Source organism: Lynx rufus, unplaced genomic scaffold, assembly GCF_022079265.1.
Source record: "Lynx rufus isolate CCGP_SWC_20201006 ecotype Redwood Valley unplaced genomic scaffold, mLynRuf1.p SCAF_6, whole genome shotgun sequence".
Lineage (NCBI taxonomy): Eukaryota > Metazoa > Chordata > Mammalia > Carnivora > Felidae > Lynx > Lynx rufus.
The window spans coordinates 95,231,798-95,244,744 of record NW_025814878.1 but is presented as its reverse complement, the minus strand read 5'-3'; the positions used below and the strand labels follow the sequence as shown (position 1 = coordinate 95,244,744).

Genomic DNA, 12,947 nt, shown 5'->3' with positions numbered 1-12,947 from the left:
ATAATTAAAAAAAAAAAAAAAAAAAAAAAAGGTGAAAACAACATCCCCGCAGCGAGCCCTTATACCAGAGAGCACCTGGAGCAGCTAGAGGGCCCCGCCAGGCCCCTTCCCTGGGAGCCACACCCAACGTGTCAGCCTCTAGTCACCACAGCTCTGAACTGGGTCAGTGAGCGTCTGGGCTTGATCTCGATTTATTCTGGCCACCCATTAGCAAGATACGTCCTAAGGTATCAAAAAAGTCTAAAAGAGGTTATTTGGGGGTCTGGGAATGCTAAAAAATTCTTCCATATAAATAACAGTAATTGCTTCTTCACTTTACACGATTTTGGGTTAGAAAAGATTTCAGAGGGATGCCCTTTCGGAGAGTGGGGGGAAAGCTGTATTTCTACTAAATTTTTCTAGAAACTCTTAGTATATGACCATCCATTGTTCTTTCACTGGTGCAAATACATTACTTACTCGGTGTTGCCAGGAAGGTAATTTTATTCAAAGGCATTGTTTTGTTTCCCAAAGCTTACTCCTTTCAAGCACATGATCTCTTAAACATTTTTATGTATATTATCTTTCTAAAATTGATTACAACCTCTTCTGCCATCACAATAGGAAGATCCTAAACACACTGTCACTTTTTATTAAGGCTTTGGAATTCATTAGCTATTTTATTTCTCTAACTAGAATTACAGCAGAGGAAGATCCTTAGAGCAACACCGGGCTGCCGTGTCTAGATATGCTTTTCACAGCTGCTCTCTGAATTGCTTTCTCTTGCTTCTGCCTCAATTGATTTGTATGTAGCTCATCCTAAACTAAGAAACCAGATGCCAAGCTTGCAGCAACTGTGTATAAAGTGAGTGCTCTCTGGGTAAAGGCTTAAGACACTTCTAGGAGTAAAATGCATAAACTTTGTACTTAGAAGCCTTTTGTTTACTTCCTAGTCCTCTCTGTATGAGTACTAAAGCCCACAGAGCAGGACCCCTAGATACAACTTAATACAGAAATGGCAGCCTTGGGGGCCAAGAAGAGAGGACCACCATCCTTAGCACAGGCAGCACTACTGAAAGTGTGTTAGATAAAAAGGTACCTTCCAGGGCACCGGGGTGGCTCAGTCATATAAGCATCTGACTTTGGGTCAGGTCATGATCTCACGATTCATGGGTTCAAGCCCTGCATTGGGCTTGCTGCTGTCAGTGCAGAGCCTGCTTCAGATCCTCTGTTCCTCTCCTTTCTACCCCTCCCCCCATTCACACGGTTCTCTCTCTCTCAAAAATAAAGAAAGATTAAAAAAAAAAAAAAAAGTACCTTCGGGGCGCCTGGGTGGCTCAGTCGTTTAAGTGTCTGACATCGGCTCAGGTCATGATCTTGCAGTTCTGTGAGTTCGAGCCCCATGTCAGGCTCTGTGCTGACAGCTCAGAGCCTGCAGCCTGCTTCAGATTCTGTGTCTCTCTTTCTCTCTCTCTCTCTGCCCCTCCTCAGCTTGCACTCTGTCTCTCTCTCAAAAATAAACACTAGAAAACATTAAAAAAAAACAACTACCTTCCAAATACCCGACTTATGTAAATATGTGAACATTTCCAGCGGGAAATGAAGGAAGCACTCCCAAATAACCTCCTTAGGTTTGTCTGAGGTTTAAAGTTCTCAGAGTATATCCTTTCAAACAAAAACTTTAAAAATGAAAAAATGTTAACTTTCTAAGGATTGAAGGTCACTAACTCTTGAAAACACTTCAGACAAGTGCCAGTCAACTTTTACAGGTACTTTAAGATCTTTATGATCTCTCCAGAGCATTAAAATATGTGAAGCCCTGTGTATCGAGCCCATGACCCCTGCAGGTAATCCAAATGGGGCAGAGTCACAGCCTAGATTCTTACTAGCTTCCAAGAAAAGGGTCAGGAAGTCTCTTGCCTAAGGGTTTTAACTCTGCTAAATCAACATCCAGTTTAAAAAAAAAAAAAAAAGGCACTAACCAAATCCAATGGACTAAAAAAAGGACCTCGGGGGAAGGGAGACAAGACCAGTGGGTCTGTGTGAACATTTATGTAATTAGGAACATCTGGTTTGGGGTTCTTTCGTAATCTTACTCTGGAAACTACTACCGTATCTCAAATTCTGACCATGACAGACACAAAAAAACCCTAAGCATAAGGAAACTTTCAGAAGAGTGTCCAACAAAGTACAACTGTAGCCACATACACTCTCCAAGGATATACCAATCCAGATAACCAAGTTTTCTGAATACCTATCAACATGTATCTAAAATGAGTTCTTTTGGCCAGAAGTCTGAGACTTAATCATGTTTCCCCAACTTCTTAAACAATGTCTGAGAACACCAACCTTTAAGTGGAGATTCAGGATCATCATTCTAATATACTCAATCCATTACAATCATTCTAAATATACTACTCCAGAGACAACTTAATAGCCACAAAGGTATTACTTAAGTGATACCCAAACTCACATGCCATCCAGTTCAACTGAAATAGTTCAATTCTGTTTCTTGCTAAAATTATAATCAAGATTTCAAGGACCCTATGAACTGTGAAGATATCCATGGGCTTTGTGCCATTTATTTTGGCCAGAAACCAATTTTTGTTTTTTCCCCCAAGTTCTTAATATGTTTGAGATAGGCTGTTGCCAAAGCCTCCAGTTCCTGCCTAACCAGCAAATCCAGTGGCTTCCTTTCAGTTCTTATCCTTCCACACCTCTCAAAAGCCTGCGAGCCCTCTTCCTGCACACAGTAGTCTTACTACCCCTCACACCGTTCCCTCTCAGGATCCCACACTTTATTCCTGTCCCTTAAAATGTGTATCCATCATGGGGCGCTGGGGTGGCTCAGTCAGTTAAGTGTCCGACTTAAGCTCAGGTCATGATCTCACGGTGAGGTGGAGCCCCTCGTGGGGCTCTGTGCTGACAGCTCAGAGCCTGGAGCCTGCTTCAGATTCTGTGTCTCCCTCCCTCTCTCTCTGTCCCTCCCCCACTTGCACTCTCTCTCAAAAATGAACATTAAAAAATTTTTTTAAAAATTATCCATCATGTGGAACTAGACTGTATTATACTAAGCCAAATAGATTAGTCAGACAAAGACAAATATCATATGATTGCACTCATATGTGGAATTTAAGAAACAAAAATAGATGAACATAGGGAAGGAAGGAAAAGTAAGATAAGAACAGAGGAAGGCAAACCATAAGAGACTAAATACAGAGAACAAACTAAGGGTTGCTGGAGGGGAGGTGGTTGGGGGGATGGGCTAAATGGGTGATGGGCATTAGGAGGGCACTTGTTGGGATGAACACTGGGTGTTATAAATAAGTGATGAATCACTGGGTTCTACTCCTGAAACCATTACTCCACTCTATGTTAACTAACTTGAATTTAAATAAATTAAAAAAATTATCCATCATGGAAACATAGCCTTTAGTGTTTTGCCATAAGTAAATAAAACTTAAGTATCAGCTTTTCTGAGGAAAACATTTTTGCAATACCATCGTGCTTTTAATAGAAAAGTTGTGGGGCGCCTGGGTGGCTCAGCTGGTTGAGTGTCCATCCAGATCTTGATTTTCGGCTCACGTCACGATCTCAGGGTCATGGGATCCTACCCTGCATCAGGCTCTGCCCTGAGTATGGAGCCTGCTTAAGATTTTGTATCTCTTTCCGCCACTCTCCCTCGCTTGCACTCACTCTAAAATTAAAAAAAGTTGTGAGGCTCAAATAGGCTCACCTAAGACGTTAAAAACAAATTTCTAGAAACCCAATATCTATGACTATATAATTAGATTATTTTGTCAGTAGCCAGTGAAGTACTTTATCTTAGATGAATGCTAAAACCCAAAAGGTGACAGGGTAAGGAAATAAATTCTACCATTTCTTGTACACATTTCCTGATTTTTGTAAATTGTATGGAATTTAAAGTATTCTGAAACAAATTGTTAAAAGATACAATTAGAAACTATACACACACACACACACACACACATACAGGTCAACATGAAATTCAAAACCAAATGATATGACTTTTTTTTTTATTAGTCTTACAGATGAGAAATTTGTGGTCTAAAGAACTTAAGTTCTATACCTAATATCACACAGTTATTTGGAGGAAGATTCAAGGCTTAGACTTGCATCTTCAAATTAAAGTCCATTCATAAAATGTATGCAAACTTTTAAAATGACTGTATTTTCAACAAATACCCAGTTGTAGGATGAGAACAGTGATGAGAAATGATGAACATGACAGCATAAAAGCAAAGGAAATCTTGACTTTAAAAAGCTGGCTAAATCTTGGTTACTGAAGGTATTTTATAATCACAAGGGCAGCCAGCCTCTGGACAAAGTTTCCAAAGGAGGAGCAGAGCTTAAAAAAAAAAAAAAAAAAAAAGATAAAGAGGAAAAGACCTCTGCTCAAGATGGAGTAAAAGCAACCAATTTTACCTTCCCTCCTCAAACAACCAAAACCAGAGTATATGAAAGAGCAGCTTTTTCAAGACACTGGTGCCAAAGACACAAAGTGCCAAAGAGAGGTGCACAGATAAACCCAGAGATCAGCAGAGGGCTCCTCCTTAGGAATTCAGTAGTAAGTCAATCCATACATGAGGCAAGTACCCAAAGCTAGGGCAGAGTTGTATTCCCACAAGCCAGAAAGGAACAACTTCTAATTCAGGGGCACTGGGGCAAATGCTCATAAAGGTCTTGCCTCAGTAGAAGAATTAGCCCTAAACTAGAGACTTCTCTGGATCTGCCTAATTACAAAATCAGGACCTCAAAGGATTAACCTATCTCTAAATTAACTATATTCAAGAATAAAGCTTAAGAATACTCAGGAAAACCCAAGTAACAAGCACCCAACAAGGTAAAGAATCCAATAAAAGATTACCAGGCATGCAAAGAAGCAGTGAAGCATATTCAGAATGAAAAGAATTAAAACTGAATTTAACCTTAAATAGCAAAGATGAAAGTATTAGCAAAGACACTAAAACAGTTATTAATTACAACTGTATCCCACATGTTCAAAAATGAGGTTAGAATATAAGATAAATAAGCAAAAATCAATTTTATTTCAATATATTAGCAATCAATAATCAGAAATTGAAACTTAATAGCATTTACAATAGAAAAAAAATATGAAACCATGATAAACCTAACAAAAGACATGTAAGACTTGTACATTAAGAATGACGAAATACTGGGGCGCCTGGGTGGCTCAGGTTAAGCCTTCAACTCTTGATTTTGGCTCAGGTCCTGAGATCAAGCTCCGCACGGACAGTGCGGGAGCCTACTTGGGATTCTCTCTCCTGCTCTGTCTGCCCCTCCCCCACTCCTCTTTCTCTCCACCCCCCCCATAAACTTAAAAAAAAAAAAAAACTATGAAACACTGATGAGAGAAATTAAAGCTGTACTTGTTCTTGGGTCAGAAGACTCATTATGGTTAAAATGTCAATTCTTCCCAAACTGATCTATGGATTCAATCCAATTGCAGTCAAAACCCCAGGAGGGTTTGTTTGTTTTTGGTAGAAATTGCCAAACTGGTTCTAAAATTCATGTAGAAGTTCAAAGGGCTCAGAAGAGTCAAACCAAACTTTGCTGGAAAAGAACAAAGCTGGAGAGCTAACACTGCCTGATCTCACAATGTATTATAAAGCTACAGCAATAAAAAGAGTGTAGTACAGGCATAAAGATAGACATATAGATCAAATACAAAGAATCCAGAAATAAAACCACACACACAGACAACTGGTATCAGACAAGCCACAAAGGCCATATACCTCTGGCAGTGGAGAAAGGATAGTCTTTTCAACAAATTGTGCTGGGGCAACCAAAAGCAACAATCCATACCTTATACCACAGACAAAAGTAATTCAAAATGGGTCGTAAACCTAAATGTAAAGCCTAAGATTATAAAACTTCTAGAAGAAAATAAGGGAGCAAACTTTTGTGATCTTGGATTAAGGAAAGATTTCTTAGATACCACACCAAAAGTATAAAAGAACAAGTGGACAAACTGGACTTCATTAAAATGAACAACTTCTCTGTTCTTCAAAAGACACCATTTGAGGCAATGAAAACAGACTGGGAGAACACATGTGTAACGTCTATTATCTGGGAAGAATTACATCCAAAATATATAAAGAATTCTCAAATTTGGTAACAAGAGAACAACTCAGGGGGCACCTGAGTGGCTCAGTCGATTAAGCGTCCAACTTCGGCTCAGGTCATGATCTCGCGGTTCATGAGTTCGAGTCCCTCATCGGGTTCTGTGCAGCTCAGACCCTGGAGCCTGTTTCAGGTTCTGGGTCTCCCTCTCTCTCTCTGCCCCTCCCTGTTCACAGTCTTTCTCTTTCTCTCAAAAATAAACATTAAAAAGAAAATGTTTTTAAAGTTTTATAGTTTCCTTAAAAAGTTAAACACATCACTCCTAGGGAATAATCAAGGTAGATAAAAGCATTAAGTACAAAGACATAATGTTCATATAAATTTTGTTTGTAAAAGCTAAAAATTGGATACAATCCAAACAGTGGATAAACAAATCATAGTATATCCATGCAACGGAATACTACTCAGCAATGAAAGGGATGAACTACTTATACATGCAGCAAAAGGAATGAACCTCAAAATATATATGCAGCTTAAAAAGCCAGACCAAAAAAGTACATGCTATAGGGTTTCCTAGATATAAAACTCTTAGGAAATGCAAATTCTACTATGGTGACAGAAAGGAGATCATTGGTTGCCTGTGAAGCGGGAGGAAAGGGGGGTATTACAAAGGGGCACAAGAACATTTTTAGAATGATGGATGTTATTGTGACTGTAGTGATAGTTTCGCAGGTGTATACCTATATCAAAACTTATCAAACTGTACATTTTAAATATGTGCAGTTTGATGTATATCAGTTACATCTAAATAAAGGTGTTGAAATGTTTTTAAAAACCCACCTAACTTGGTTCAATCATGAATGAACAGAGATTAGCAAGCTTATTAGAATACGCTCCCATCCAATACCAGCAGCACCCATAATGCCCCAAATACAGTTTTCTAAATTTAACAACACATTCAGATGCCTGGAGTATATAAAATGTTCAGAAGCACAAATCCATTTTTTCCTTGATTTCACCACTGTGCTTTAGACATATGAATAAATGCTGTAAAACAATGTACACAGTGACAGCAGAGACAGAAAGATAAAACAACTTGGGTTTATAGGTCACAAAACACTCAATGACCTATGTAAGAAACCTGAATCTTGACAATGACTATCAAGAAATAGTTGTGCTCAATATCTAATTCTACTAAGTCAGTGTCTAGTAATGTATTTTTAAGACAATTTAGATTGTTAAAAGCAATTTAGAAATACTATAATTACCATCAATACCATCAAAAATAACTAAGATAATGAAATCTGAATAAACAAATGTAAGTTTGTTAGTTTAAAAATAAACCCTACATACAGGGATTACCTCATTCCCCAATGACTATGGCTACTTTTTTTCTTCAAGTTTGTATTTAAATTCCAGCTAGTTACCATACAGTGTAATATTACTTTTAGTTGTAGAATTTAGGGATTCATCACTTACATACAATACTCAGTGCCCATCACAATTGCCCTAATAGCCATCACCTATTGATCCACCCCCTGTCCACCTCCCCTCCAGTAACCCTCAGTTTGTTCTCTATAGCTGAGAATCAGTTTGACCGTGAGTATTTAGATGAGATATAGCAGATATTTTAAAACTTCCAAGTAGGGGCACCTGGGTAGCTCAGTTGGTTAAGTGACTGGCTCTTGATCTCCGCTCAGGTCATGATCTCACTGTTGTGTCACTCTGCACTGACAGCATGGAGCCTGCCTCCAATTCTCTCTTCTCTCTCCCTCTCTCTGCCCCTCTGCCACTCACGCTCTTGCTCACACACTCTCATTCAAACATTAAAAAAAAAAAAAAAAATCTTCCAAGTAAACATTTTAAGTTACCATTTATGAGTCTTTGTTTAGTAAGTTAGGCACTTCCTTGTACACCATTTCATCAACATTATCCTATTTAATCTTAATAACCCTATGAGGTATTATCATCCCTATTTTATAGATAATAAAACTGAGGTTGAGATTAAGCAATCTGTCCAAGCTTCACATTCATTTACACTCAAATGGCTGCTTTTATCCATTCTAGATTTATAGCTCAGGGTTATGTTACTTTTCTTACAGGATCATAAGCTTATTAATCAGCAAGCTATGCATTTTCTAAATAGTCATTTAAGCATTCTTACCCTACACAAGCAAATTTGTAGTTCAAAGTCAATGGATGACCTATCAGCACTGAATATACCCCACCCCAGTTTTACAGGCTTTATGCAAAGAACACACTCAAGTATTAAAGGCATATTATATTTTCCTAAGATCACATGCACTTTTCTGCAAACTACAGGACAATTACCTTCTTAACTTTGACAGCCACTACACTGGGTTAAAAAAAATTAGAAAAATTAAACGTTTGCTTTCAAATGTTGTTTCCTGACACCTTTACACCCTGTAGTGTGAACTGTGTAAAAGGAGATTTGATGAAATCTCATACATCGTAAATAATCCGAAACCTGGTATAACGTGTTTAAGAAATGGACCTGGAGTCAGACAGATTTCAACTCTGATAATGCCTCTGCCATTATTAAGTAGCAGAAAGGCCAGGAAGGCAATTAACACGAGAGTGATTAGGAAAAAATGAAAAGTTGTATTTAGTGCCACGTTTGCAGCATACATTTCCTAAGTTGGTCTTTTAATGAGTACACTCTGGTTATAAACAAAAACTGTACCTGAAAAGTTGTGTGTCAGCTGTGAAAAGGGAAGGGCTTTCTTTTTTGTATACATTGAATGCTTAGCAGGCAGGAGAGCACCCAGGAACATCCATCTTACCTCTCCCCCAAAGCCCCCATCCTGGGGCAAAATGAAGTGTTTTCCTGGTACCCAGGAGTTAGAACGTCTATCTCCTACAGAAACAGAATAAATGGTGGCTAGGGTTAGGACCGGTTAAACCAAAGGTGAAACATGCATCTGTAAACTGATCTGGGAATCTACTCATGCATAATGTTGTCACAGGAGAATACTTTGGAGTTCCAAAAAGCCAGCATACACACACCTTTACAGTACGACCCATTTTTATCCCAGCGGCTGGTGGCAGCCTTCTCCTTTCCTCAACAGCCTGAAGATTATCTATCTCCAGGTGAATTTCAAAGAATAACATTCTGGTTTGAAATTATGTACGTTGCTTTTTAAAAATCTTATTCAAATTATACTCAAACTATAGAAGTTATTAGAAGGGAGATTCTAACCCTGTCATTTTCCAAAAGAGGAAACTGAGGCTCACCATCACACAGGCAGTTTGGCAGGCCTTGGACTACAACATAAGGAAACTACAACTCCAGGGTTCCTTCTGATAAACACTGTCAGGTGTAAATACTGTCATAGTAACTAGGGCTGAGCATTTCCAAAAGCGGCAGGGTCTCCTTCTAACCACGGTTTGAAGGCTTTTTTTTTTTTTTGGAGGGGATGGGGTGGAGAAGAGGACTTATGAGTACAACACCAAAATTTCCCAGTAAGAGCAGTAATTTGGTATCACACCAACACAGTCCAAATATCACATCTCAAACACCATTTTCTGTCTGGCAAGGCCATCCTTCATCTCCAGGGCCATACCACCCACCACACCCTTCTCTACTTTTATCTGCCCAGCCTGTTTCTGTTAATTCCCAAGGCTTCTGCATACAAACAGGCTTGCTTGCTGTCTGACCCTGCCTGCAGACTTCACTTGGTGGATGTGGTCTGTGAGTCCCTCTGAGCAAGGAATACTGCTAACACTGGAGTGGATGACTGCTCTCCTGCTCTTTTCAAAGGCTCGTCTCATCAAGGAAGCCGCCTGTGACAAATAGGACAGTATGGTTTTCAAACTCCTTAAGTGGCCACCATACTAAGAAATAATTTACATGTGACTCAACACATACCTGCTCAACATGCTCTCAAATAGCCCAAAAGTTTGACCTAATACTGTTTGTGGTAATTGGTACTCTTCATCTTATTCCATTTCTTTTTTTCTTTAAGTTCTGAAGAGAAGAAAACAAATCTAGGGAAATCCAAATTTATTTCTCAACCCACTAATGGATCGTGACCTGCATGTAATAGTAACGTTTTGGGGCGCCTGGGTGGTAAGTTAAGCGTACGACTTTGGCTCAGGTCGTGATCTCACAGTTCCTGAGTTCAAGCCCTGCATCAGGCTCTGTGCTGACAGCTTGGAGCCTGGAGCCTAGAGCCTGATTCAGACTGTGTGTCTCCCTCTCTCTCAGTCACTCCCCAGCTGGCACTCTGTCGTGCTCTCTCTCAAAAATAAACATTAAAAAAAAATTTTTTTTTTAAGTAGTAATGTTCTGTAACGTAAATGAGTAATTACTTTGACATGATACTAGAAGGAAGCATCAGCAAATATTTAGGCATGAGACTCCTCCCCGCCCCCGTTCAAAACATCACCTTCTCTATCTGCCCAAACAGAGATACCACAATGGAGAATTCGTGCCTGCAATACCACAGGTCAAGGATGTAAGAGAGAACCAACTTCAGGGAACTAAGGTTTCACTTAAGTGCCATTTCAGGAGAAGAGCGGGGGTCCCCCCCCTTAACCATCTGAGCAGTCTTCACAATCTCACTTCTTCTCCTTACATCAGGCTGCCTATTTCTAACTTGATTGTCAAAACTTGAGGGTAGGAATTTTACTCTTCCTAAAAACCCTATACTCTGCCCAGACACATGACTGAAGCAGAATTTTCAAGGGGGCTGGAGAATAGAGGATAGATTGTAAAATGCCCACAATATACAAATGAACATGTATAATATCAGATGCTGTGAAGAAACAAAGAACTTCAGAATAAAACTGAAGAATTACCAGCAAACACAATCCTGTACACTCCTTTTCTGTCCCAAGTATGACAAACCCCTTCTAGTAGAAATGTGAATGACTGATCATTATACTTTTCTAACTTAAAACAGCACAATTCCTTCAACTGTAAAAAAGCAGAATTATCTTCCAATCTTAGAAACAGACAAACTAGTTTTGCAAGGAGACACAGAGATTCTGCATTGGCGTACCAGCACCTTGACGCTTAGGTCAAGAGTAATAACATGGACTAAAGATAAGCTTACACCTAAGCAAGCCATGGAAGACAGATGGTAAAAACAGACGCACTTTTCAAAAAAAGCATTTAATTATTTGAATTGTATCTACATGCGACTTTCAAAAACGGAACGGAGAGCGCAAAACGCTTTGGCAGAAAAAAAACTAAATCCAAAGGGGCAATGCTTTCCAGATCTTTCCCATAAACGATGGTTCAACATACGGCGAATACAAAAACATTTCACCTCTAGGCAGAACACATGTTGAAGCATTGATTTGTAAAGTTTAGACATTGGATCCAGGCCACGGAAAACCACTAACAAATCCCAACTGTGAAGCTTCAAGAATTCCCATTTAGAATTAAACAGGACAAGGAAGTTTCCTTCCCTTTAGGAAAACCGAGCCTTAATTTCTACAGAGGTGGTGCAGCAGAAGAGGGAGGAGGGTGAAGAGGGTGCGAGGTGACTGATGAGAAGTTGGGAGGTTTAAAACGTAATCTGCATGAGATGGGGCAGAAGCGAACATCCTTAAAACCTGACTCCTAGCAGCAATGGGCCTTCTAGGACAACTTTGTGCCTCTCTCACTGATCACAAAAACCCATTTTTACACGGTGCGGTAGATCTCGAAACGCGGCCGGCACATGTATCAGACTGAGAACTCCTAGAAGCACCAAATGTCACACCTGCTCAAGCTCGCGCCCTCCCAGCGCCTACCCCGTTTTTTTGAATAAAGGGGGAAACCCGTTAAGAATGAATGAATGGGATGGAGAAGTCTGGTGAGAAGGCTCAGGCAGGGCCCCACACCCCGGACGCGCGCCAGGCGAGGGCAGGGACAGCTCGTCCGAGGACCCTAGAGGCACACCGGATGACACGGACCACCGTGGGGCCCCGGGGCGCGCCTCGCAGAACAAAGGAGGCGCGGGGTGGCCTGACAGGGGCGCCAGGCGGGGGCGGAGGCCGTGGGCGCTCACCTCGTCGCCCCACTTGAGCACGTCCTTGTGCCGGTCCTTGACGGCGTGGTAGATGTGCAGGAACTGGAGGATCCCGTGCCGCCGCACGTGGTCGGCGTGGCGCTTGGTCTCCTCCCAGCTCAGCGGCGAGCCCTGGGACAGCAGCCCCATGGCTGCCCCCTCCTCCTTCTCGGGGCTGACGGCTGCCGCTCGCTCGGGGCGCTGGGCGCGAGACAGACACTCAGCTGCCCGCACAAGACGCCGGAGGCAGCAGCTGCTCCGCCCCGCGGGGGCGCCCTCGTGCCGCAGCCGGCGGTGAGAGGGAGGGTCCGCTCCTCTCCCGCTCCCCCGCGCGGGTCCTTGCCGCCCAGGTGACCGACTCAGGGGTCCGGCGCACCACACGGGCACAGAGGCAGAGAGCAGGAGGGCAGACTGGGCGGCTCTCGGCCAGGCGGCCTCGCCAGCTCCGGCTCCCGCCCCGCTCCTGTTCCCAGGCGGTGGCGACAGACCCCACCGCCGCGGTGCGGCAGCGGCTCCCGCTTCTCTTTGCCAGTGTCGTGCACTGGCTTCTTCCTACTTGTGACCAAGACCTGCGCCGCCACCGAGCATGCCCAGTCTTCCTATCTGCTCGCTCGCCGCTCCGAGGCGCGATCCGTAGCTCCGGATTTTATAGACTACGGGCGAGGGGCGGGGAAAGAAGGCGGTGCAGAAGAGGAAGCGTGGCCAAGCGCCCAAAGAAACACTGAGGAGGCTGAGGAGGAGGCGTGCGCAGGCGTGGTTGGGGCGGAGTCGAAGGGGAGGAGCTCACCGGGGGCCGGGAGAGTGAGATTCGCCCCTCTAAGCAAAGGAAATGTGTGGAAACTC

At 42.0% G+C, this 12,947-nt stretch overlaps 1 protein-coding gene across 2 annotated transcripts in view; it reads right to left on the bottom strand.

Moving 5' to 3' along the window:
- Positions 1 to 12,691, bottom strand: part of GCLC (glutamate-cysteine ligase catalytic subunit) — a 50,255-nt gene extending 37,564 nt beyond the window's left edge. Inside the window, exons 1-2 of one of the 2 annotated variants that reach the window (XM_047102340.1) lie at positions 9,974 to 10,232; positions 8,889 to 8,962 (exon numbers count right to left, since the gene is read on the bottom strand). Coding sequence is in view for 1 of the 2 variants with exons in the window: in XM_047102339.1 (XP_046958295.1) it covers positions 12,105 to 12,254 (150 nt within the window). In the remaining variant the exon portion in view is untranslated. Of the gene's footprint in view, positions 1 to 8,888; positions 8,963 to 9,973; positions 10,233 to 12,104 lie in introns of those variants that run through there. The other variant, XM_047102339.1, reaches the window with a different exon arrangement.
- Positions 12,692 to 12,947: the final 256 nt, after the last annotated feature.